This window comes from Cervus canadensis, chromosome 6 (genome assembly GCF_019320065.1).
Source record: "Cervus canadensis isolate Bull #8, Minnesota chromosome 6, ASM1932006v1, whole genome shotgun sequence".
NCBI lineage: Eukaryota > Metazoa > Chordata > Mammalia > Artiodactyla > Cervidae > Cervus > Cervus canadensis.
Window position 1 is genome coordinate 12,346,062 of NC_057391.1, and position 27,559 is coordinate 12,373,620.

Consider the following 27,559-nt stretch of genomic DNA (forward strand, 5'->3'; position numbering starts at 1 on the left):
CCATGAAACAGTAGTAAGAACAAAATATACACAAGGCTGTGTGTGCGCATGGCAGAGTAGACTAAAGGTATGGGGTGGGGAGAATGTATTGTAGCGATAAAGACAGCATAAACTCTGGTGGTCTTAGGTTTGAATGACCTTTGCCGCTCTGCCATGGTGCGTCCTTTTCTTCCTCTTCTGCTGCCTCACGGCTGCTCCCTATAGAAGTCTCTCCCATTTTATTCTGCAATACATTCCATCTCTCCGGCTCCACCCCTGTGTGCTGCTCGGGCCTGCTTCCGCCTATGCCAGAGCTCAGGAGCGGGCCCTTCTCAGCTACAGGCCAGCCTTCCAGTCCTCAGGTATCCTCACTCTGAGGGAATTTGTTACAAGCACACTTATTTCCCCACCCTTCACCTCCTTTCAGAAGACAGAAGCGAACACTGTCAGTTTGGGTTTTCATTAAATTTCATTCTCTCTGGTCTGTGATGTTACTTCTGCCAGCTAGGTTTTGACTCTGCCAGGCCAGTTGCTCTTCAGTGGAGAGCCTGACTAGTAGTTTAGGAAGTTGAATGCCTCCATGAGCACGTGTATGGCCTTCTAGCCCTGGTCCTGAGATCGCTAGAGGGACTGAGGCAGTGAGATTTCCCTCAGAGGTGGTATGTGCTCATAGGTGAGGTTTGCTGACCTCTCCTGTGTGTACTTCGAGCAAGGAGAAGGATGTTGCTGTAACAAATATGTTGTTTGTGTATTTAAGGGGCGAAACGGGTCTGGAGAAATGAAAATTTCTCAACATGAACTAGAATTGGAGATGTATTTTGAGTATTGTGTTTTTTTTTTTGACCACATCTTCCCGCTTCTGGGCACTAGCTATTGATTTTTCTTTTTTGCCCCGGGGACTCAGCTGTCCTCATCATTTTGGGTTATGAGGTCTAAGATTGTGGTCATGTTGGATCCTTTCTCCTTGAAGAGCAACCTGCACCTGTCATTCACAGAACAACATGGGCCATTATCATGCAGGGAGTTGCTAAAATGTCTTTCTCTAGAACAGGGAATTGTTTAGTCGCTAAGTCATGTCTGAGTCCCTTGCGACCTCATGGACTGTAGTCCGTCAGGCTCCTCAATGGGTGGAATCACATGCAGCACTGTAATAAGGCCACTTTCACCAGTTTGTCCTTTTGAGTCCCATTCGGTGGCTACCACCAGACTCAGCGCTGCCTTTGTTTTTCTGATGGTGACCACCGGTTTTATTGAATTTTCTACCTAGGCTGTCCTTGGTGCTTTCTTTCAACACTCTCTGCCCCTCGTCCGCCGGCTCTCTTAGGGCCACCAGAATGTTTACTGGTCATCCCATGTGGACACCTGGTCAGTGTCCTATCGCCTCCCTTCCCTCCCCAGTCAAATTGTGTCAGCTTTGGGTGTTCCTCTGAAAGAAGTTTCTTTTTGGGTAGATTTAATCTGCTGTCCTCTCAGGGATTGTACCTCTTAGCTGAACACACTTCTTACTTCAGAGTCACTAATGGGTAAATACCTGGTGTTAGGGTGAGCTAAGTGAGAGATTTGTTTGAAGGACATGAGCTCTTTAGCTGGTGTGGGGGAAAGATCAAACTTTGGAATTCCAACCCCAGCTTTGGTTAAGTCACTTAACTACTTCTGGCCTCCATTTCCATGTCTGTAAAACAGGAACAACGTACCCATTTTTAAATGTTGTTGTGAGGATTAGGTGAGTTAATGAGTATACCATGACTAGCATTTAGGAGCTCATCTCTTAACTGCATCTAAATGTTCATTCTTTGTCAGACTGTTATATCCCTCTTTTGTCCCAGTTAAGTAAAGGTGATGCATACCTTTTTGTCCTCTGTCTTAGGATCTTTTTTCTCTCCCTCCAAACTCGATCACTTTTTTCTTTCCTTTTCGTACCACTACAGAAGACTGGTCCTTCGGAAATTAACTCACGTGTGGCTAATATGAAACACATTTTGTCCACTGGGGCAGAAGGAACCATAGGCTGTCAGTTCTTTTAAGCAGCAATTTGACACGCCCTGTCTGATTCAGGATGTTGTTCAGTGTTTAAGAAGAGTGTGTGAGTGGGTGATCCTGTCACTCCAGAGGTTCCTGTGAGTGTGTGTATGTGTGTGTTTTTCAGCATGCCTGTCTGTAGAAACATGCCATGGGAAGGTTCTTTATATGATTTCAGAAGGTAGTTTGATTCCAAGGATGAAGTTGGGTTGTTTTTTTTGAAGGATAGGAATATGTGATTATTATTTATTTCTTTTAGTTAGACTCATTCTCTTGACTTTTAAAAATATTTGTTTATTGGCTTGGAAGCTATTTGATTTAAAGTGAAATTAAAGATAAACATCTGTCTCGAGGGTCATTTTCTGATTTTTTTACTTTTAAACTTTATTCTCCCAGTGTTCTTTGCTCTTAATATTCTTACTCCCAGTTCTGTACCATAGTCTATATTGTAGACCCTACTGGAATGCCTTTTCTCCTTTTTTGCTATCTAAATTTTATATGTTGTTCTAGAATCCTATAAAAATTACCCTGATTACTCAGCATATTCTGAACCACAGCGCCGTGTCCTAGGCTCTTTGTGAGGATTAGGGAACCTGAAGGATAGTCTTTGCTTTAAAGTCTTTTATGGAAGTGGTGGTGAACCAGTAAAGGCAATAAAGGTAGTATTTAACAACATTGTGCATTTTTTCTACGTTATTATTTATTGCATGAAAACATGAAAATGCAGGGATTTCATCAGTAAAATGGGGCTAACAGTGGTTATTGTGCCATGGTGGTGGTAAGAATGTAGGTGCTCATCCATATTTAGCAGAATACTTGGCATACAGCAGGTATGCAATAAATCAGTAGTAGGTACTATCAAATCACATGTTATTAACCAACAATTACTGACAATACCATAGCAATATTAAATATTTGTTTATCACTTTTGGTGATCCCAGCACTTTTTTTTTATATTGCACTTTCACATAATCTCTGAAATCACCTTTTATTTACCATCACATCATTGTCTTAATTTGCCCTTTGTTGTCTGTATTCCTTTCACTATTCACTAAGGGCCTTGTAGTGTCAAATGGCATGCATTCTTATAGAAGACCTGGGGAGATGAAACAACTGATTCAGTATCAAAGGAAAAAGCAACAAGGATGGGATAACTGTCATTGGGTTTTTTTGTGGACAAGAAGTAATGACTAGAGTCTCTAATCGTATAACACGGAAGTCAACCTCTGTGCTCACAGACATCTGTGCCCTTGGTACTTAGCTGCAGAGTTCTATCCGTAAAATACTACAGGAAGAATCTGATACTAGGATTAGAGAATTTTAGCCCTAGAAAGGACTTTAAACACCACTTAGCTTAACTCCCATACTTTACCTGAGAAAAACTGAGGGAAAATGTCTTGCACAAGTTCATAGACCAAGTCGCTATTAAGAGTTGAACTCAGGTCTTCTGACTCCCAAAGCCTTCACACCTGTTTCCCAAGCACAGAGAGTCTGGCAGCCACATGCATGTTTTTCTCCTTTCTAGTTTCACATGCCACTGAGAAAGACCAGCTCTTTGCTGATGCAGAAACAGCAGATTTCCTGTATTTATTTCTGGCCCTGGAGTGGGTCTGGGGGCTCCTTTCAACAACAATGACTTTGAGGTTTTTCTTACCTGCACATCTGTCAGCAAACTGAGCCAGCATCAAGGAAAAAGAAAAAAATGCTTCTCTTCAATTCAGGGAAGCACATTATGAACTATGCAAGAGAATGGCTGCACTGGAACATGGCTTCTCATGGTTGCTTAAGGATGTAAGCCCAAAGTTAGGCTCAGCACCAGCAAGCAGAGGTCTGCAAAGGTCTCCTGTTGCTGGGGATGTGTGGAAAGCTTTTTCCTACCCAAGAATTGTCACAGATACATGGTAGAGTTTGGCTGCCGTGGAGAGGAGGGGATGTATATGTTCACAAGGCCTACTTAAGGCTAAAGCTAGACAAGAGAGAATTTCCTTATTCTTCCCACAAGCCTAGCACTCTACATTGCAGTCTGCTCCTGGAAGAGAGCCCAGAGCAAGGAGAGCGACCCCATTCTGTGCCCAGGCATTAAGATTAAGGGACTGCTCTGAGCTGAGGGAGGAGTAGGAACGTAGAAAATAAAAAATCCTATGCAGGACTTCCCTGGTGGCCCAGTGATTAAGAATCTCCCTGCTAATGCAGGGGATACAGGTTCAATCACTGGTCCAGGAAGATTCCACATGCAGCAAGCCAGTTATACCCATGTACCACAACTACTGATAACCACATGTCTGATAATTACCTCAGTCTCTGTCCTGCCATAATGTCTAATGTTTAATAAAAAAAATTACGAGACACAAAAATCAAGCGAGGAAAGAACAGTTATTATCAAGAGAGAGGGTAATCAACAGAACCAGACTTAGAGATGACCAGATGTTGAGTTTATCAGTCAAGGGCTTTAAAATAATCATGATTAGTATCTTAAAGGTACAAAACATACATGAGCAAAAGAGGGATTTCAGAAGAGATGGAAACTAAAAATAGATTCAAGTAGAAATGATAGAAATTTCATATAATATGACATCAAAGGTCAACAGGCTTACTGGCAAACTGGACAGACTGAGGAAAGAATCAGTGACCTAAAAGAAGAGTTCATAAAAGCTATCCAAGCTGAAACACAAAGAGGAGAAAAAAGAGTAAAAGGAAATCAGAGCAGAGCTTCCAAGACAGATTGATCTGATTATCAAGAGATACTGAGATTGAGAAAGAGAGAGGAGACAGAACTGACTGGAACTTTTAAAGGAATTCGCTTATGTGATTGTGAAAGCCTGTTAAGGCCAGAAGCTTCAGGGTAGGCTGGCAGGCTGGAGACCCATGAAAGAGTTGCACTTTGAGTCCAAATGCAGTCCGCTGGAAGAATTCTTCTTCTACTGCTGGTAAGGCCCATTCACATTATGGAAGGTAATCTGCTTTACTAAAAGTCTACCAGTTTAAATGTTCATCTCATTTCCCCCCCCATCCCCCCCAAAAAACCCAGAAACATCCAGAATAATGTTTGATGAAATACATTGGCACTGAGGCCCAGCAATGCTGACACATGGAATTAACCATCATATGTCACTACCTTCCCACACCAAAGGGTAATCACTTTTTAACTTTATTTGTTTTTGTTTTTGGATTTTTAAGAAATTGAAGTATAGTTGATTTACAATGTTATGTTAGTTTCTTCTATACAGCAAAGTGATTCAGTTATATATATATATCTTCTTTTTCATATTCTTTTCACCTATGGTTTATCATAGGATATTGAATATAGTTCCCTGTGCTATACAGTAGAACCTTGTTGTTTATCCATTCTGTATTACAGTTTGCATCACTGTTTAACCTTATAACAGCATGGTTTAGTTTTGAATTCTATATAGATGAAATGACATAGTATGAATTCTTTTGTATCTGGCCCCTTGCACAGAGCCTATATACATAATCCTAGAATTTTATTCCCTCGTTGGTTAACCAGCCCTTCCCAGAGTGGCCTGCAGGGTGCAGGTGGGAGGCCATAAGCTTCTCTCCACCGTGTTGTCTGGGGCTGGCTGTGGCTGGCACACACGGGTGGGCCACACTAGTACAGACGGGTTAGTCCAGGTTGGAGTCTGGAGGTTGGTAAGCTGTGCGTTTGGCCCTTTGGCCTTCCTCGGTCAGGCCCCTTTTTCTCTCTTCTTACCTTTGTAACTCCTTGCATCTCCTGCTGTCCGTGGTTTGACTATGTAGGGACCCCTGATGCCAGTTCTGCCCTTTTCCCCTCACATTTCCCCTTTCCCTTCACCTCCCCGGTGGAAGCTCCTCAGCCCCTCAATCCGAATACACCCTCAGCCTTATTCTGCAGCTCCTCAGCTGGCTGTCATGTTGACAGACTTCCTTTGAGACATGTAGACCACTCTCCCCAACCTACTCCCCATATCCTTTTTTTTTATTTTTGGGTGTGGAAACCAAGGATACCAGAAAAGGAGGCAACTCCCAAGATCTCTCGGATGGCAAGTGCATAGGATGTAGGTCAGGGGCGCATCCTTAGTCTCTGGGAGCTGTTCCCTTTCTGCCTTTCTTTCCCTCTTTCTTTCCTGCCCTACTGGCCAAATTCCACAGGAGAGGGAGAGGTTCACAACTCCTTGGGCTCTCTGGTGAGGACACCCACCTGCACTGGGACTCCTCCTCTCCTTCCAGCACAGGGAGTGGGGGTCACCCCCCCTCTTCCCTCTGTGCTTCCTCCTGGTGGAGGTGGGGCCTGCCACCTGCCGCCGCCGTGCTCAGGCTGGTGACAGACAGCTGGCTGGTGTTTGACATGCATTTGTGGCCCATTTCTGTTTGGTGTGTGTCAGTCCAATGACCCCATTCTTTGGTCTGGACATCGACTCCCTCCACCTTTCGGGTCAGCCTCCCATTGCAGTGACCGTCAAAGTTGAAGGTGGCAGTGTGGGGCCTTGGCAGGAACTCTGTTTTAGGAGTTGGGAGACCTGCCATGCATAAGCTGTGGGACTTTGTCCTCTTTGGACCTCCATTTCCTCACTTGTGAAATAGGCTGGATAAGGTGGTCTTTCAGGTCTCTCCCTCTGCTGCATTGTATACTGCTTCTTGATGTGAACATTGAGCCAGGAATGAAAGATTCCAGCTGTGGCAGTGTAATTAGGCTTAGCAGATGGGTGAGTTGAGAGGGAAGGAGATGTTCTGTAGGATGTCCTTTCCCCACCCACTTCATTGTGCCTTCCTGGTGTTTTCAGAACATGAATGACAACCCATGTTTCTCTCCAAGTTCCTTGTTTTTCTTCTGTGTTCCCATTTCAAGCCTGCGCTCTTGTATCTGGATGAACTCGTGTTTACTGATAGCCCTGGTGCAGAATTCACGTTGCCGTGTGTTGTTCCCTTTCTGCGGTAGGCAATGTGCATGCTGGGGGTTGGAGCTATCAGCTGGTTCCTGAAGAGGGCCGGGTGTGTCAGAGATGTATTGTGCTAGGCTCCAGGTTCTTTTCTTAATCCCTAGTCCTGATATTGCTGATTTCAGTTAAAACCGAAGATTGTGAGAGAGGCTGGTTCTCATCCTCTGAGTGTTGGAGATTTGTGGTGTGGTTGGAGGTGAGGGGCCCCTCTCTTCCTATTTCCTTTGTGTGAAGCATTTCACCTTGGGAGGGAACAGATGAGCCCTGTTGAACATCATCTACTCCCCGCATGAGAGGAAGCAATACTGAATACTGATATCTTATTGATTGATTTCTCTTTAATGAGTCATGAAAGTCGTTTTGTGGCCAGGATTTTCCTTTCACCTTCAGATAAAATCTTTTGTCTTTCATTCTCTGAAACAGTTTTTAGAACACTTTTAGAGGCTTTTAATAATTTTTAAATTACAGGAAATTAAATTGCAGGAAGGACAAAAGACAGCAGTATTTGGATCCTGCTGTTGATGCTGTGGCTTCTCCTTGTCCTCCAACCCACTTCCACCTGCCCCAACATTTGTGTAGAAATATGTCAAAATGCCTGTGTTTTGTCCCATTAGTTTTCTGTTTTGATCCTGTCCTGGTGAAGTAAGCATCTTCTTACCCTATTTTATAGGAGAGAAAACAGACTGTCAAGTTAAATGACTTGTTCATGGTCACCCAGCTAGTTGATGCCCAATTCGGGATAAGAATCCAGGATTTCTGATTACTATGACTCATTAATTTGGTAACACTGATCCACCCCGAGTCGTTAGGAAAGTCTTGCCACCATAGCTTGTAGTCCTTGCCTTGTGTCCTCTCTCCTTGGCTCCACCCTCTGAAGGCACAAATCAGAGGCTGGTTCCTTAACTGGTGGAGTAGGCGGAAGGATCCTGAAGCACAGGAGGGAGGGTGGGGGGAAGGTGGCACAAAGCCTAGATTTGGTTTTTCCTCCTGGAAGTGGGAGAATTCCTTATTCCTGCAGAGTCAGCATCCCTCCCACCTTCCCCCCATCCACCTCCTCAGCCCCCAGATGGGTGTGGTTTCTTGTGGCCAGTGTTTCTCACAAGGCAGCTGTTCAGATTGACACACAAGGGACACAGGACGGCATCTGAGGCAAAAGTACTCTTATACCATTTTGTTTTGTCTGATTGCGCCGTGGGGTGTTAAGTGCGCCACCCTAGGATCTCACCCATGTTTGCAAGTCACCACCCTTGAAAGCATGGAACTTTCTGAAGAGGTAGTACAGCATTATGATTCAGGTTAGATCCTCTCTGCCCAGGTTTGAATCCTGGCTCTGCCACTTACTAGAAGCAACCTGGGAAGAGTCACTTCCCCTGTCTGCGCTTGAGTTCACCCTCTGTTGTAATTGTAGGGTTGTGGATTAAATGCCTTAGTATGTGTAAAACACTTAAAAGAGAATACGGTGTTATTAAGGAGAGTGGTTATCTTTTCATCTAGCCCCCCTTTCTTCTCTCCCTCATATATGCTCAGTGTGGGGGTGTGTATGTTCTTTCTTTTTGGCTGCACTGTATGGCATATGGGATCTTAGTTCCCCAGCCAGGGATTGAACCTGTGTCCCCTGCATTGGAGGCGCAGAGAGTCAACCACTGGACCACCAGGAACGTCCCTGTGTGTGTGTGTTCTAGAGAGCTTTTTTGAGTCTGCATTTCCCTGACTACTTACCCTCCAGGCAGCTGTAACCTCTTCCAAGTTTTAGCTGTGAGGTCTGTCTGCATTTGACATGTGTTTCTAAATGTTGTCATCAATGGGCTCCTTTGTGGAGAGGCCGTAGAGAAAGGAAAGAGGGTGTGCGCTGTGCTCTCCCATCAGCCATGGTTCCGGCGCCCTACCTGAGGGCCTGAGGGGAGCATGAGACTGATCTGAGCCTTTTAGGATGAGGATATTGACCAACTGTTAGTCTGCTTGGGCTGCATCACAAAATACCATAGACTGGGCGGCTTACACAACAGGAATTACTTTTCTCCTAGTTCTGGAGGCTTGAAGTCCAAGATGAGGACTGGTTGACTTGCCAGCATGGTTGAGTTTTGGTGAGACATCTCTTTTTGGCTTGTAGACACTGCTGTCTTGCTGTATCTTCACACAGCCTTTCCTTGGAGTGTGTAGGGGGAAGGCCACCTCTCTTACAAGACTATCAGTCCTATCTGAGTAGGACTCTACCCATATGACCTTACTTAACCTTAATTATCTCCTAAAAATCCTATCTCTAAACACTGGGGGTTAAGGTTTCAACTTACGAATTTTTAGGGGACATAGTTCAGTTCATGGCACCAGCCTTCTTTCCCTGCAGAGTTACCCAGTGAGGAAGATTGGGAAAGTCAGCCCCATGTCCTCTTTGGCCCCGTGTACTGTATTATTTGTAAGGCAGTATTGGATCCTCCCATACACTGGGGAGGCATAGGGTCTCCATCTCCTGCTTAAGGTTTGGAACATAATGTGAACGAAGAGTGGAAGATGATGCTTGGGATTGCTCTTACCCTTCAAGCTCAGAAATGGTGTGCATATTGAGGGGAGGGAGTCACCAACTTTCTGATGCGTAGTGACTGCCTGTCTTGTCACCCGTGTTGTTTGTTTAGACTAAAGACAAAAATGAAACACAGTAGAAGCTCTCCTTGCCACCCTTCTCTTCACAAGCTCCCAGGAGGTAATGAGTACTTTTCAGTTCTTTATGTAAAACACACTAGCAGGCTGCTCTCTGCCATCCCCGCTCACTCTGGCACCCACTGGTTGAATTATGTGCTTACCAAGAGATGATTTGTTCCCCAAGTCATTTGTACAGTTACAGCTGGTATTGTAATTAAGTAATGTGTGTATTTAAATATAAGATAAACTGATGAAATATGACTGCAAACGAAGTGGTTTTCTTTTTTCTCTCCCTGTGAATACTGGTTAAGAGCTGTGGAAAGACTCAGTAAGTCCAAGTCAGTAAAAAAAAAAATTACTGTCACATTAGGTGAGCATTAAAATTGGAGAAAGTCATCCAATTCTTAAAGTTTTATTGAGATTATTCTGTTGACATTTTTACTCCACTTTAAGGTGGGTGAAAATGCACTTTTATGTTTGTTGCAAAAATAAAAATTTTAGGTATATCCCATTTGCTCTGTTTTGATTCACCTTGTTCCTGATCTGATCACATGGAGAAGGAGGGTATCTGTTGTGATTCAGGTTAGAGCCTGTTTCGATGATGTGCTTTGGTTTCAGTTTGGTGGTTTTAGGAAACAGATTGTATTTTGTTTATGGTGTTGTAAAACCGGCACTTGTGGGAATTTTGAAACTGGAGTTTTAAGGCAGAGTAGGGTGGCTCACTCTGGATTTTAGTAGATTCTGTAGTTCCTCTCGTAGGCCCAGAGCCTATTGAGAGAGAACTCATTCCCTTATTTTACCAACGAGGAGAGACCAGGCCTTGAGAGGGGAAGTGTGTCTGTGGTGAGCCGCGTGGGGTGGCGGAGTGAAGGGGGCGGAGCCACAGCAGGTGAGACCCTCCCCCGAGCCGCCTCCGCCAGCGCTCTGGCCCCAGCGCTGGAGCTCTCCACAGCAGGAGCGCTCCTTTGGGTGGGCTTCTCTGATGCCAGTGTTGACCTGTGCGCCTCGCTTTGGGACAGGACCAACCTGGAGGCCTTGCAGAAGAAGCTGGAGGAGCTGGAGCTCGATGAACAGCAGCGGAAGCGCCTCGAGGCCTTTCTGACCCAGAAGCAGAAGGTGGGGGAACTGAAGGATGATGACTTTGAGAAGATCAGTGAGCTGGGTGCCGGCAATGGAGGTGTGGTGTTCAAGGTCTCCCACAAGCCGTCCGGACTCGTTATGGCCAGAAAGGTGAGGGCACTTTAAAAAAAAGGACTGAATCAAGCTTGCCTTGGTAGACTGGTAATTGGATTATCTCTTTGAAGACCTGGGGGCCTGGAGACAAGGGTGGAAAGGAAATTGACTTTTCATTCAGTACCCTTTTGTGCTGTTTGAAGTTTGGATTCGTGTTATCTATTAGAGTACAGATAAATACACTCACGATGTGTTAGTGTATTTATCCGACTCCCCAGACTGGAAAATAACAGCAAGAGACCCTTTGTTAGCTTTCTGGGTGCTCTAGAAAGAAAGCTGAGATGCTCATTTGCCATTTATCAAGAGCAGCGGCTGCTTTCATTTACCCAGCCCCAGGGACACACAGAACACTGCCTTCATGTCGTTTCTCCGTGCTTCCCCTTCATCTCCCTGCAGTACGGCATCTTGGCTCCCCACCCTGGCATGCAGTCCTTGAGCTGGACTGCCCTCCCCGGTGACCCTGGGTCCTCCTCTTTCTGGACAGCAAATTTGGACTCTTCCATGTTTTGCAGCACACCATGTTCATTTCTGTCCACATATTTCTGCTCATGCTGTTCCTTCCATCTTTTCAAACACTTTGCATCTTCAAGGCCCACCTCCTGTCTAGCTTTCACTAGTGCCCATGCTGATAACTGCTGCTTCCGTGTCTTCTGACACTCATTGCCCATAGCTCTTTTTAGAAGCTCAGCCTTATTCGGTAACCATTTCATGTTTTTTTCACCTGTCTCCTCAGCTGAAACAAGGGACAACGTGGAGGGTGGGGGAGATAAGGAGGCTCCTGAGGCCTTGGCTAAATCTCAACCACATCAGGCTCCTAAGGTCAAGGGGAAGTCTCTTGGGCAGCTTAGATTGGCAGACCCAGTTCCTCATACTCTTCTGGTTCTGCATCCCTTGGGTATCAACCAAGTCTCTAAGGCCACTTCCCCTCATCTCTCAGCTTCCCAGGTCCTTTTGTTCTTGGGAACAAAAGGGCCCCTCTTCCTCAGTCTTGGCTCCTGGGAGCAGAGGCACAGCTATCCCTCCCCTGGGTACAGCTCCTCCAGTGCCAACACCTGCCTTGGTATGTTGGCACTCAGCACTCTAGTTGGCCAGTAACCCGTATGTTGAAACTTGCCTGTTTTCCTCTCTTCCTACCTTTAAGAGCTTAAGCATTTAAGAAAACTTCTATCTCTCCACCCATCCACCCACCCCCCTATCCATCCATGTATGTTTAAAGCTTCTCGTCCTTCCACCTTTCTTTCCCCAGCTAATTCACCTGGAGATCAAACCTGCCATCCGGAACCAGATCATAAGGGAGCTGCAGGTCCTCCATGAGTGCAACTCGCCTTACATCGTGGGCTTCTACGGGGCGTTCTACAGCGATGGCGAGATCAGCATCTGCATGGAGCACATGGTGTGTGGCGGTGTCCGCCTCTGAGGAGCGGCCTGGGGAGCTGGGGGCTCTGAGACGTGACCTGACCGATTGCTTCCTTGTTCCTCCCTGGATCCAGGTCACTCTCTGGGGCCTTTAGGACACCTGACTGTAGAAGTTGGATTAACCAAGAAAATGACAGGCCTCCTTCCTAAGTCCCTGTCTCTTCAGAGAGGTGGCAGCAACCAGGTGTCCCAAGGTTGTACCTGGAGCACATCTCTCAGTTTTCTTGATCCCAAGATTTCGATGTGGGTAAAGCCTGGTTAATGTAGTTTAACCCCATATAGTACACGCCGTGCTGTGTACTAGGTGCACGGTTCAGGGGTTATGAAGATGAGTGAAGGTGGGTGAGTCCTGGCTTTCAGAGAGTTTATAACTTGCTATAAGAGCAGGGTTAGCAAAATTAATACTGATGAACTAATATTTATTGGATATATATCATATTAAGGACTACCCTAAGCAAATTAATAATATATTTCTACAAATACCTTATTGAGTTGGGTACATTATCTGTATTTTACAAGTGAGGAAACTGAGGCTCAGAGAAATGGAATAACTTAATCAAGGTCATGCAACTGGTAAGTAGAATTAGTAAAATTTGAACCAAGGCCATCTCACCCCAGTGTACTTTGTTGAGTCTACTGGATAGGGATTGGGGATCTCTTTCTATCCTGATGGCCAGAATTTCAAAGAGAGAGAGGCTGGCTTCAAGGTTGCTAATCTTTTCTGTCCCCAATAGGCAGCATGGCACAGGGCATTTTGGAATCTGAGATGTTGATTCATATCTCCCTTCTTCACAAAAATCCAAGTGGACAGTTTGTCTTGTTTGCCATTGTGTCTCCAAAGTCACAGCAGGTGCTCAATAATTATTTGTTTATAGATGTCACTTTCTCATCGTGTCCTTGGAAAGTTTTTTATCTTTCTGATTCTCAGTTTCCTCATCTGTAAAATGGGCATTATTATACCTGCCTTGTTGTGGTGAGGATTAATTAAAAGATGTAAGTCTTCTTCCACACTATCTGACTCAGAGTACGCCTTCTGCAGACTGTAGCTTTTGCTTTATCCTCACTGGAGCTGACAGTTCAGAGACCAAGGCTAACATGACTGAGTCTCCCTGCTTCATGGTTGCTCTGCTTTTGGTCCCTGCCTTGTGTCCCTCAGCAACTTCTCTGCTTCCTTTCTGACTCTAGACCTGCCCTCAGCTCTGTAATGAGAGCCCCAAGGCCTGGTCTTAATAAACTCTAGGAGAACCCTCCTAGGATGTTTGTCCCTTGCTGATGCCCCTGTTATCTTGAACATCTTTTCATTTTAATGATTAAGAAATGCCATACACTGTATTTCAGGCATGTGCTGACTCTCTTTGCAGTACCATATGGAACATAGGTTCTGAAATATGTCTTTGGTGCCCCTGAAGGTTCCTGAGAAAGCTCTCATTCCTTCTTGCTTCCATAAGAGTGAAGCAGCCTCGGTGGGAAGCATGTGAGCGTTCCTGGCTTGGTCTCAGCCCAGGCCTGGGGTGCCGATTATTCTCAGCTTGGTGGGGTGGGGAAGGGCAGTGGGAGGGGCCGCTGCTTATCCTTGGGGTTCCTTGTGCTTTTTGTGCTGGTGATGGTTGGTTTTCCAGCTTTAGCCCAAGAGTTGGATGAAAATGTGTATATGGCAATGGAGGGTCTTGAAAACTAGAAGGGTGAGAGGGTGGAGGTGATGGTGATCAACCAGTGGTAAAACAGGAAAGGCCTGAGCAACCTTTCTCCGTCTTGCATCTTGCTAAAATAACAGAAAACGGGTGGTGGCCTGGCTTGGCACAATGGTAACTAGCTTTTGCATCTTCTACCACTTGTTGGGTCCTTTTCATGTTATGTGACTTATTAATCATACCAGCCCTGTCATATGACATGGATTGATCCCCACCCCTACCCCAAGCTGGTAGATGGAGAGAGTAAGGCCTTGAGAGGTTTAGTAATTAGTCTAAGTTTTATAACCAGTAAGTGTCAGAGCTGAACTCTAACTGATGTCACTAACCAGATCCATCTTCTTTAAACTTCATATTGTCTCCATTACGCTATGTAAGTCATGTACTCGCTCAGGATTTTTTCATCTCTGCAGAAAAATGTTTGGACTGGACCTTTTCTAGGGACGCCTCCCCATGCTAACCTTTTGTGTTTCCATGGTTTTGGCCCTCATAGCCAGTCAGTTCACTACATTAGTTAATCATTATGGAATCAGCTTCGCAAGCATGTATTTTAGTGCCCACTAGTGCAAAGTGCCACATGAGCTGCTGCAGGGATGGGGACACTGAGAGCAATGTCTCAGTGAGGGTGTCACTGTGGACATGGGGGCTCTTTGAGCAGCAGATGTGTGTCACCTCATGCCTGCTGTCTTCTGAACCATCAGAAATTCTTTCCTGAGTAACCTCCAACCCCTTCATTAAAGGGTAGCACAGAACTGGAGGTTATTCTTCCTTTAATAGAGAAGCCAGGAGGTCGTTTGTAGGTTTGAGCATGGTTGAACCCCAGGGTGCTTGCTTCAGAGGTTAGGATCAGGCCCTAAACATTGATAGTCAGTGGCCTCTTCACTTATCCAGATGCTGCTGGAACCTTTTTCTATTGGCCACATGTGGCATCTTGCCACATAGAGTTCAGTCTTTCTCTTTGTCTTAAATTGACCTATATTGGGACTTCCTCATGCTGGAACCCTTCTTTCTTCAGTCTGGATTCAGAGATACTGATCACAGCCTCGTGCTCCTTGCCCGTGTTCAGCCTTTCCCTCCCAGAGGAGGAGGTGACACAGGATGTCATGGGGGTTGGTACCCACTCTCTTAGCCCATTTCTAGTAGCTGCAGGTCAGTTGTTTTCCCCCATGGATTTGGCTCTTTGGGGAGAGTGAGATCCTCTCACTTAAGTCCTCAAAACAGAAGGTGTCTCTGGAATTACCTGAGAAGGTAATTACCTGGGGAAGCTGAGCCTGGGAAACTAGCTGTCAGAGGCTGGAATGGTCAAAAGCTTTCTGGGGCCAAGCACAGTGTAGGACACCTATTAGGTGATATGTGTCGACTGACTGATGAGGGAGGCTAGGATTGCGGGGTGGGGTGGGGCATGGTCAGGCCTGGGGCTCGAGAGTTAGGGCCTCCTGTTTCTGGGATACCTAGGCCCAGCTGAAACTGCCTCAGTACTAGTGGAGAGGCTCAGAGCTGCCAGGGACGGGACCCTGGAAAGAAGCAGTTGTGGCCTGAAGTCTAAGCAGCCATGCCCCAACGGTAGCTTTCTGCTCTCGGCTGGGCGCTCTCACCCCTTCCTTGGTGTCTGCACAGGCCTCCTGCAGAAGAGCTCCTGCACTGGCTGCTTTGCCAGGACAGTTTTCTAATGGCTGGCTGCCGCTTCTCTTTGGGGATTTCTGCTTTGTCTCAGCTTCCCCATTTGAAGGCGCTGTCGTGTAGAGCTCTGTTCGTTAGCCGTGTCCCACCTTCCCAGGCTCTCTGGCCCTCTCTGTATCACAGTCTTTGCATGATCTCCTTTGTCACTGGCATTTCCCCCAACACTTTATTATAAAAAAATTCAGAAGTACAGAAAGTTGCAGGAATTGTGTAATGTACACTCTAAACCCACCACCTCAATTCTGCCATTAACATCTTCCCGTGTTTGCTTTTATCACACCTGTCCACTTACATATTGCTCAGATAGTTTATTGGGATGCACTTTAAATTTGTTATCAGCGTGCATTGAGCCCTATCTTAATGTACTTGGCTAGGGGCTGACCTTTTCTAGAAAAAAGCTGTGTTTGTAGTGCCCAGTCTGGATTTTGAGACCCAAGGGGTACCTGGATGCTGCCTGATCAGAATAGGAATGTTCTTATCTTTGGGGAAGTAGACTCCTGCTCAGGGGTAGCCGGGCAACCAGAGAGCTGGGAATTCAGGGTTGATGTTTTGAGCTTTTTTTTTTTTTTTTCCATAAAGCATTTGTCTCCTCTATAGAAAACCGTCACAAAAGCACCACTGACTTAGTTAATAATCAGCTTCTAAAAATAAGCCCAGTTTTCAGCAGCTTTAGTCAGCGAAGGCAGGTCCTTGGCAACTGTGCAGTAGAATTGAAAGGTTGGGAGGTGAGTCGCAGGCAGCACTGGGTGAGCCTGACTGTGGTTCATGCCTCTTAAGTCCTGCTCCTCCCATTCCTCACACTGTAACTCTGCTTGTAGCGTAGAAGTAGGCTAAAGGGAGCAGAGCCAGCATTTCTTCCTTGTTATCAGAAATGTTTTCTATACCACGGTACTTCACTGGGCTGCCCTCTGACCTGGCAGTGGAACCTGAGAGTCTTTTCTGCCTTGTTTGCATCACAGATTTGGGCAGAGTTGCTCTGTTGCCTAGCTTCAGGTATACAGTCTTCCCTAATAATTAGGCAAAGTTGTTCAAACAAAGGGTCTGAAATCACATTCAGTTGAAAGCAAAATAGAAATAGCCGGAAACTTTCTGCACTGGAGTCCCTGTGCCTGTCAGTAAGGGAAATTGAGAGGTGCTGTGGCCTTTCTTGGAGCCTGCTGACTTGGGTGTGTTTACCTGGGCTGTGGTGCTGGCCTGATTTGGCCACCAGGGGCCTGTGGCTTTGTGAAGGCAGCCAGGCTCAAAGGATGACTCAGGCACCCGCCTGGGTCACAGCCAGGGTAGTGCTGTCCCGAGGGCTCTTGGAAAATGTGTGTTTACAGAGAGGTTCTCTTGGGCTCTAGATTAATACTTCCCATCTCATAGCACATTTGAATTTTAGGTTGAATTTTGAAATCCTCCCCTGTGCTCCTCAGTTGTCTGGCCCATCGTTAGGTAGCTGTGCTTGGGAGTTTGTTGTGATGAGAAGTCTGATGTATTCAGGGCTGTTAGTATGCATGTGAGTACACACCTGCACACCTATACTGTCTTCTTTTTTCACTAACATCCATGATCCATAGTTGATCTGTGATAGAAAGTCATTGGTCCAAACTGTCCTTTCTGTAAGCAGAGAATTTTAAGTTGATAATCTGTGTTTAGCATTATTTTAGGTGACTTTTAAAAACGATTTTTATTTACTTACTTTTTAGTTTTGGCTGCACTGGGTCTTCATTGCTAAGCATGGGCTCATTCTGGTTATGGTGTGTGGGTTTCTCATTGCAGTGGCTTCTCTTATTGCAGAACATAGGCTGTAGGGCATGTGGGCTTTAGTCGTTGTGATATTCAGGCTTAGTTGCCCTGCAGCATGTGGTGTCTTAGTTCCCTGACCAGGGATCGAACCCATGTCCCCTGCATTAGCAGGCAGATTCTTAACCGCTAGACCACTAGGGAAGTCCCTAGGTAACATTTTTCAAGAGCTCTGTATCCCTGAACGAGTCTTACTTATTTTCTCACTTCCTTTAGAAAGAAAGCAGTGTTGTAGCTTCCTAACAGATTTTGCACAAACTGGATGCTCAGTAAGTATCTGTTAATTGATTTATAGGTTTAATTCTCCACTTTCATAAATGAGGTCAGTTTTTTTTTTTTTACTTTTAAAAAGTAAAACATTTATTTATTGTAGAAAATGTGTAAGTCATAGAAAAGCACAGAGAAGAAACTATCGCACAACAGAAATCCCTGATAATCTTACTATATAGACTGGAACATTTTGGTAACATTTTTGATATTCTGGTTTTGTGTGAGTATATGCACACTTTAGTTTTATAAAAATGAGATTATGCTGTGCCCTTCCTTTGTTTATTACATCATGCATTGCTCTCCAACCTTCTGTTTCATGGCTGCATGTAGAGGCTGGGTGGTATTGGAAGCAGGATCTCTGTGGGAATGTCTTTCTACTTATCCTACCCAGATCTCGCCCTCCTCAAAGGCTCAGGTTCCGTGTCACTCTTGCTGTGAGCCCTTCTGTTGGCCGCTTTGTCCAGGGATCGCTTCCTCCTCTGAATACCTGTAGTAATGTCTTTTCTCTTCATTTAACTGTTTGTTCCCTGCCCTGTTGCAGAGGAGGGTTTAAGGTGCCTTGCCACTTTATGAATGTGTTCTGTCTTCCCAACCAGAGGGTATTATTTCCTGTCCTTACAGTTTTTTTCATTTGTAGTTCCTCACATATCCCTATGCCTTACGCAGAGATGATTAATAGATGATAGTTGATGATGGTAGCTGCCCAGGGTAGACAGGATAGTTTAGAAAGTCAGTCTGAGTTTGTAGGAATCATCTCTACTTCTGGGGTGATTTTATATTGTGACTGATAATTGGCTGCATCCCAGGAATACTAAGCAATTTAATGTTTCTCTGCTTATGATCTTGTTGAAATACCCTGTTCTTGGGAGTTCCCTGGTGATCCAGTGGTTAGGATTCCACTCTTCCACCCTATTCTTTTCTCCTCTTGCTCCTCTCCTTTTACAGGTATGGAAATCATACTCATTCTTTGAGTAAGATTTCAGCTCAAATGCTATCTTCTGAGTGAAGTAAGAATTCTCCCTTCTCTGGGTGTGTGCAGCACTTTTACTATATACATTTATTCTGTTTCATTGTGTATTGTGGAGTGGTATATTTCTCCTACTAGTTTATAAATTTATTGAGGACAAGAGCTAGGTCTTTTTTCTATCTTTTTCCTCCACAGAACCTCAAACAGCGCATGGTGCTTTGTAGGATTTGTGGAATGAATAATTACTTTCTATGATATTTTTCTTTGGATTTTTGTGAAGTATAATTTGTTAGGATGATACCAAATGCAAGTTGTGACTTACATAATGATGACAGAATGGCAAACATTTATTGAGAACTTATGGGCCAAATATTGTTCCAAGGGCTTTGGATGTATGAGCTTGTTTAATACTTACAATAGTTCTATGCGTATTATAGTAGCCTTATATAATTATTATCATTCCCATTGTACAAGTGGAGTAACTTGGTCAGTGTCCACTAGATAGTCAGTGTCAGAGTTGGGAATGCAAATTTGGATAGTTTGCGTCTAGAGCACTCCTAGCCACTACTCTGTTCTGTCATTTCTGTAGAGTGAACCACTGAATTAGTAATTTCTGACCACTAAGTTAGTAATTTATGGGATGGTTATTCATAAGATTTGAGTTATTAATCATTTGCTAGCTCCCACAATGTTTTATTCATATCTTATTTGATATCTGGGGCACATCAAAGGGTACCTTCTGGAAAGATTTGTCATGTGTGAGATTTATTTTGCTGCTGAAGTTTAACACTTGAAAGAATAGTTAGAAACACTGTCACTAAATGGACTCTGATATTCTTGTTCTTAGGATGGGGGTTCCTTGGATCAAGTTCTGAAGAAAGCTGGAAGAATTCCTGAACAAATTTTAGGAAAAGTTAGCATTGCTGTGAGTATATAGAGAAGCTTTTCTTCCAAGTTCTCTCATTGATAAATAGGAAAGGGACAAGGAGGAAGGTGGGAAGTTGACAAAGGGAAGTTTTCTAAGAAAAGTTAGGTTTTTCACTAGAATTTTCTCTTATCTGGATTCTAGATACAATACCGTCTCCCCTTCACTAAAACTAGCAAAGTAACTTTCTGTATGTTAAAATCTATCTTGAAAAATAGGACGGGGTATCCAAAGGAATTCTCATTTTGGCATCAGAAAGCCTCTTTTTAGATTGAAGATTAAAAAATGAATTCAGGCAAAGTGTTCTTTTAAATGTAAATTATCTAAACTTGCAATTACCAATTTTGCTTAAAAATCGTTTGCTATATACTATGTAAAAAGATGGTTTCTTAATAAGACAGATGCAAAAAGTCAAACAAAGGAGAGAAGAAAAATAAGGGAAGAAGGCAAATTTGTGATGTTAGATGAAGTATTTTCCAGATAATTTTAAAATAGAAAGGTTGAGTATTTTCTAAACACCAGGATTTCAGTTTCCGTCTTTTTACATTTCCTCTCACCTAGGTAATAAAAGGCCTGACATATCTGAGGGAGAAGCACAAGATTATGCACAGAGGTAAGAAATTATTTGCTAATTGTGATGTTTTGGATTTTAGCTGAAATCTAAAAGTTGTTGCATCCTCTTTTATGTTTTGTTTTGGTATAAAAGTCGTTTGCTGGTATTTTTTATTTTTACTACGACTCTTTGACTGTTTAGTTTGATGTGGAGCAGTAAGAACCACCCTCTTTTTGCTATGTGGCATGCCTGCATATTATACCAGTATACATATGCCAGCATATTAAAAAGCAGAGACATTACTTTGCCAACAAAAAGTCCATCTCGTCAAAGCTGTGATTTTTCCAGGAGTCATGTATGGATAGGAGAGTTGAACTATAAAGAAAGCTGAGTGCCGAAGAACTGATGCTTTTGAACTGTGGTGTTGGAGAAGACTCTTGAGAGTCGCTTGGACTGCAAGGAGATCCAACCAGTCCATCCTGAAGGAAATCAGTCCTGAATATTCATTGGAAGGACTGATGCTGAAACTAAAACTCCAATACTTTGGCCACCTGATGTTAAGAACTGACTCATTGGAAAAGACCCTGATGCTGGGAAGGATTGAGGGTGGGAGGAGAAGGGGATGACAGAAGATTGGATGGGTTGGATGTCATCACTGACTCGAGGGACATGAGTTTGAGGAGGCTCCAGGTGTTGGTGATGGACAGGGAGGCCTGGTGTGCTGCAGTCCATGGGGTCACAAAGAGTTGGACACGACTGAGCGACTGAACTGAGCTGATGCCTGTTACCTGAGACTCTGAAAGCCATAGTCCCCCAGTATGCACAGACCAGATCCCCAGTGTGGAATTAGGTACCCAGCCCTCAGTGTCCTTGGCTGCCCACTGGACTAGACTGTGCATAGGCCCAAAGCCATGACTGACTGGATATGAGTTTGACTATAAAAGAAACTCTGGGTTTTATAAAAGTATACATACACTTATCATATAACTGTACTATTCTTAGATATTTAAGATAAATGAAAACATGTGTATATAGACTCATATGCAAATATTTAACACAGCTATAGTCATAGTAGAAATAACTACCAAGAGATAAGCAAGTTACAGTATATCCATACAGTAGAATGTTATTCAGCAATAAAAAGAACAGACTCTTGACACACATAGTTTTTAAAAACTTTATTTTTGCCCGCTCTAGGTCTTCATTGCTGTGTGGGGACTTCCTTTAGTTATGGGGAGCAGGGCTGCTCTTCATTGCTGTGCATGGGCCTCTCACTGCGGTGGCGTCTCTTGCAGAGGAGCACAGGCTGTAGGCCTGTGGGCTCAGGAGTTGTGGCACACAGGCTCAGCAGCCCCGAGGAATGTGGAATCCTCCCGGACCAGGGATCAAATGCATGTCCCCTATACTGGCAGGCAGATTCTTACTTTTTATCTTATCTTCTTATTTCACTGTACCACCAGAGAAATCTGACACATGTAGTTTTGATGACTATCAAAAACACTTAATGTTAGATGGAAGAAGCCTGACACAAAATAGTACAGACTATTTCTATGTACGTAAAATTATAGAGAAAAAAACACAGGTCTTTAGGGACAGAAAGTAGATCGGTGGTTGCCTGAGGGCTTATGGAGAGATTAACATCAGTGAGGCCTGAGGAAACTCTCTAGGGGTGATGGAGTGTTATATCTAGATTGCGGTGGTAGATATGTGGGAATATGCATTTATCAAAAGTTAAACTTTCCGATAAAGTGGTTGCATTTTATAGTATATGTGTGCGTGCTAAGTCTGTTCAATTGTGTCTGACACTGTGATCCTGTGGACTGTAGCTTGCCCGGTTTCTTTCTCCATGGGATTCTCCAGGCAAGAATACTAGGGTGGGTTGCCATTTCCTCCTCCAGGGGATCTTCCCAACCCAGGGATCAAACCCACATCTCTTCTGTCTCCTGCATTAGCAGGCGAGTTCCTTACCACTAGTGCCACCTGGGAAGCACTTAGTGGTATATAAAGCCATTTATATCTTAATGAAGTTTATTTTTTAGAAAAGATGAAGAAGCCAGAGGAAAGACAAATGGAAAACATAGTTCTCTGGTCATGTCCCTTTAGCTACAACGTGCCTTAGCACAGGTCTAGGAAGGGATGGCAGAGGAAGAGAGGAGTGGACTGGTGGGATTTACTGCCTAGCTTACGAATCATTCTGTATTCCCAGTGTTAGTCACTCAGTCGTGTGCAACCCTTAGTGACCCCATGGACTGTAGCCTGCCAGGCTTCTCTGTCCATGGAATTCTCCAGGCAAGAATACTGGAGTGGGTTGCCATTTCCTTCTCCAGGGGATCTTCCTGACCCAGGGGTTGAACCTGGGTTTTCTGCATTGCAGGCAGGTTCTTTACCATCTGAGCCACCAGGGAAGCTCTATGTACTATAACACATTCTGAATTTTAGAATAGGTGTTTTTTTTTTTTAATTAAAATTTTAAATTGTAAAATATATAACATAAAATTGATCATTTTTACCATCTCAAAATGTACAGTTCAAGTGGAATAAAAAAAATAAAATGTACAGTTCAGTGATATATTAAGTACATTCACATTGTTATGCAACCACTACCGTCAGTATTCTTAAGATGTCAGATTTGCTTTAATGGATCTGTAGTTTCAAAGACATCCCATTAAAAATCCCAGTAGCCTTTGTAGAGTTGATAAATTGTATCTAAAATTTAAATGTAAATGCAAAGGACCTAAAATAGCCAAAACAACCTTAAAAAGGTAAAACATAGTTGGGAGACTAAGACTACTGGACTTTAAGGTTTACTATAAAGCTACAGTAATCAGTACAGTGTTTGTATTGGTGTGAAGCTAAGCATAATAGATCAAATAGGACAGAATGAAGAGTTCAGAAAAAGACACACACATATATAGTCAGTTGAGTTTTGACAGATTCCAAAGTAGTTCAATAGAGGAAGAAGAATTTTTTCAGCAAATGATGCTGAACAATTGGATATCCATATGCACAAAAATGAACGTCTATCGTTTCCTCACACCCTATACAATAATTAGCTCTCAATGGATCACAGGTCTAACTGTATGGGTTAAAAGTCTAAAACTTCTAAAAGAAACAGAAGACTTTTAGTGACCTCTGTTTTAGCAGAGAGTTTTAAAATGGGACACAGGGGCTTTCCTGGTTGTCCAGTGGTTAAGAGTTCATCTGCCAATGCAGGGCACACGAGTTCAATCCCTGGTCTGGGAAGAGCCCACAAGCCACTGGGAAACGAAGCCATGCCCCACAAGTCCTGAGCCTTCGTGCTGCAAGTACTGAAGCCCGTGCACCTAGGGCCTGTGCTCCGGAGCAAGAGAAGCCACCACAGTGAGAAGCCCGAGAACCCCAGCAAAAAGCAGCCCGTGCTCATCGCAGTTAGAGAAAGCCCACACACAGCAACGAAGACCCACCATGGCCTAAAATGAATGAACGGATGGATAAGAGAAAATGGGACATAGAAAACACAGACTGTAAAGCAAAAATCAATAAATTGCGCTTCATCTAAATTAATAACATTTATCTTTCAAAAGATGCTGTGACAAAAATGAAAAGGCAAGCCACAAACTAAGAGAAAATACGGGCAAAATATATATTCATCAAAGGACTTCACTGAGAATATTTAAAGACCTCTTAAAACCTAATAAAAAGATAAACGGTGCAATTTTTAAAAAATGGGTAAGGTCTTCCCTGGTGTTCCAGTGGCTAAGACCCCGCACTCTCAATGCAAACTCCCAGGTTCAATCCCTAGTCAGGAAACTGGATCCCCCATGTCACATCTAAGACCTGGCACAGCCAAATAAGTAAATAAAATAAGTATTTTAAAAATGGGTAAAAGATTTGAAGAGTCACTTTACAAAAGAAGGAAGATATGTGAATGGCAAATAAGCAAATCAGAAGATATTCAACATCATTAGTCATGAAGGAAATGTAAGTTACAGCCACAATGAGTTACTGCTACATACTGACTAGAATGTCTATAGAGACTAAATATATGTTATTTAGGATGTGGAGCAATTGGAACTCTCAGTCACTGCTGATAGGAATCTGAAACGGTGCAGTTTATCAGTGTTTTAAAATGTTAAGCATGCATCTATGATACATTCAACCATTTCATTCCTAGGATTTTCCCTAAAGAAAAAAAGAAAGCATAGGTTCAATAAGGCCCTTATACCTGAATGTTCATAGTAGTTTTATTTGTAATAGCCAAAAGTAGAGACAACCCAAATGTCCATCAGCAGTTGAATGCATAAACAGATTGTGGCATATCCATACAATAGTATACTGCTTAGCCATAAAAAGAATAAACCATAGAAAAGATCAGCAGTATGGAAGAATCTTAAAAGAGTGATGCTAAGTGAAAGAGTCAGATAAAAAAGAGCTTTGTTACATGCTGCGTGAATCTATTACATAATTCTAGAAATTGCAGACTAATACAAAATACGCATCAGTGCTTGCCTGGAGAATGAAGGAAGGGGTGGAAGGGAAGAATTACAAAGGAGTGTGAGGAAATTGGGGGGGGGGTGGTAATAGATGTCTTTATAATCATGATTGTGGGCATGGTCATATATATAGTCATGAAGTCATACACTTTAACTATCAATATATGGAGTTTATTGTATGAAAATTATATTCCAATTGGGACTTCCCTTTTGGTCCAGTGTCTAAAACTTCATGCTCCCAATGCAGGGGGCCCAGGTTTGATCCCCAGTCAGGGAACTAGATCCCACATGCCACAACTGAAGATCCCACATGCCACAACTAAATAAATAAGTAATTTTTGTTTTAAAAAAGGGTAAAATTATATATCAATAAAGCTGTAAAAAAGCAAAAAAAAAAAAAAATAGTCAAGTTGCTGAAAACTGTCTCTTTATCAAGAGAGATATAAAGAGAGATTCTTAAACGCAGCCAGGGAAAGGGACAATTACTTTGGAAACAGTTTGCTAGTTTTTTAAAAAAAGTTAAATCATACAACCCATTTACTTCATTTCTCAGTATTGACCTAAGAAAAATGAAAATGTTTGTTCGTACAGAGATTTGGCCACACATGTTCATAAGCATCTTTATTAAAGATAAAACTAGAAACAACCAAAATATTTATCACCAGATGAGCAAGTAAACAAATTCTGATATATTCAAACAACGGAAGACAGCTCAACAATAAAAGCGAGCAAATTGTTGATATGCACAACTTGGACAAATCTCACAAACATTATGATGAGTGAAAGGAGCCTTATAGAAAAGAGTCCATACTGCATGGTTCTACCAGAACAGTCAGAATTAATCCATGGTAACACAGGTTGCCTGAGGGTCTCAGGGGCTCGAGTGAGGGTGAACTTCAGAGGGGCACGACAGAAAGTGACGCTGGGCCCGGAGCCCACATCTCCTGTTTTTAGTGCAGTCGTTAGTCTAGTCCCGGTGTTCTCTGTCACGTGGCTTCCGTGTGCCATGCTGGGTTGTTGGAGGAGCACTCACTCTATTTCCCTTCCGAAGAGACGAGGGTTTCAGCTTGTTCCTGGAATAACCAGCTTGCTTTCCCCTTCCTCCCGGTGCTGCCCTCACTTTCCCAGCAATTCTGGCTCCACCATTTATTGCTTTTTGGCATAGAGAGCTGCCTCGTGAGCCAGGCGGGATTCCAGACAGATGTCTTCACGGAGAGCTCACTCCTTGCCCAGCCGACAAGGAGCAGTCACTAGAAGGACTTCTGCTCCGGTGAGCAGAGTGTGTGGGCGGGCAGCCAGGCCTGGCCGCTCTGCCTTTCAGACTCATGCTGTTTGTGGGGCTTGTCCAGAAAGACTCCTGAAAGAATTCACTGTAAGGCCTGGCCTGGAAGTGGTCCTCCTCTTGCACAACTTGATTCCTTATCAAGAAGCACGACCAGTGGATGGTTGCTGGAAGCTGACTTGGAGTGAGAATGAGAGTCTCCCTGCTTCTGTCTTTAGGCTTTCTCACTGCTAGTAAGGTCAGTGAGTTCCGCTTCTGCTTTCACATATTCTGCACTGAAATTTAAACTCTGTTTCTTCTCATTCTATCCTTGAGGTAAAATGGGGAAGAATAAAAAGGCTTTACATTTGCCTCACATTAAAAAAAATGCTTTACTTTTTTTTTTTTAAATCTCTGGTGTAATTTTTTTTCTTTTTAAGAAAATTTTTGGCTTTACCACTAGTGCACCTGGGAAGCCCCCAAAGAAGTATAGACAGGCCTTCAAAAAACTGAATCGCCAGACTGTGTTGGGGCAGGGACCAGGAAGGACTGCTCTGGTCTGGGAGGCTGGGTCACTCAGGCAGAATAGCAGCGGCTTGAGTCCGCGGCTCCCGCAGGGTGGCTGCCATGGGCCAGTGGGCCCGTCTTGGCCTCACCGGGGGTGGGCTGCCGGCTCAGTCACCCCCAAGACGGGCCCACCGGCACTGCCTCTGAAGCGTACACTGCCCCAACAATCATGCAGGTATCAAGCGGCCCTCCCTGCCTACTGAGTGTGGGGTGCGGGTTGGCACATCCATGTGCCAAGGTGACAGGATTTCTTCTTCTTTTTTTTTTTTTTGGCCACACCACGCAGCATGTGGGATCTTAGTTCCCTGACCAGGGATTGAACCCTCTCCCTGGGCAGTAAAAGCATAGAGCATTGAGCACTGGACTGCCAGGGAAGTCCCCAACAGGTTTTTAAAGTTGAAAGTGATTTCTAGGTGTGCCTTACTCTAAGTAAAAACAAATGTAGAAAAGAAACTTATAGCATAAGTTGTTCTGGGGGCACTTTTGCTTTTTAAAACATTGACTGGAAGATTTTTCTAATATAATTTCTCACAGAATCTTCAGGAAGGCAAGCAAAAATTTTATCACTTTGATTCAGACTTCTTTTTTAGGAGGTGGGAATATGCCAGTGATACAAAGTTAGGCATACCAGCACTTCCAAATTACTTTTTAAGTGAGAGGAAGTATAGTAATGGTGTTTGGGTGAACAACTGTTTTCACCTACTGCTTAGGTCCTGTTTTTGCAGCTAGGTAGTGGCCTCTTGAAAGTTTCAGTTTTCTTTCTCGGAGTGGGTGAGTGTGTCCTGGACCTCTTGAGCTGCGCTGCTCTGGGTGTGCCTGGGGCTGGCTTTCTTGTGTTTCTGGATGGGAACCTAGAGATCAGCAGATACTCACCTTCATTCCTGAAGTGCTTGGTCTCTGCCATCGTGGAACGGGACTTCTTAGATAGGACAAGTATAACCGATATTCCCCGAGTCTGAAGTCCTGGCCAGCTGTCTGGATTTCATCCACAGTGAAGTGGCCCACTGTGATTTGTCTGGGTGTTGTGCAGACATTGTATTCTGTTTCCCTGTGTGTTCAAAGGGAGCAGCTGTCTGTGTGATTTGGCCTGGTGTGTGTGGTTTATGGGTTGTTGATCAGGAGGTGGGGATTAGATCTGTGGTTCCTCTGGGAGTCTACCTTTTCTCTGAACTCTTTGGGTAACAGTCT

The 27,559-nt window shown here is 43.9% G+C and overlaps 1 protein-coding gene across 2 annotated transcripts in view; it reads left to right on the forward strand.

Annotated features, from left to right (window-relative positions):
• Positions 1–27,559, forward strand: part of MAP2K1 (mitogen-activated protein kinase kinase 1) — a 75,497-nt gene that overhangs the window by 27,961 nt on the left and 19,977 nt on the right. For both annotated transcript variants that reach the window (XM_043470867.1, XM_043470868.1), the window contains exons 2-5: positions 10,574–10,784; positions 12,034–12,180; positions 19,441–19,518; positions 20,080–20,131. In XM_043470867.1, the coding sequence (XP_043326802.1) occupies positions 10,574–10,784; positions 12,034–12,180; positions 19,441–19,518; positions 20,080–20,131 (488 nt within the window). The remainder of the gene's footprint in view (positions 1–10,573; positions 10,785–12,033; positions 12,181–19,440; positions 19,519–20,079; positions 20,132–27,559) is intronic.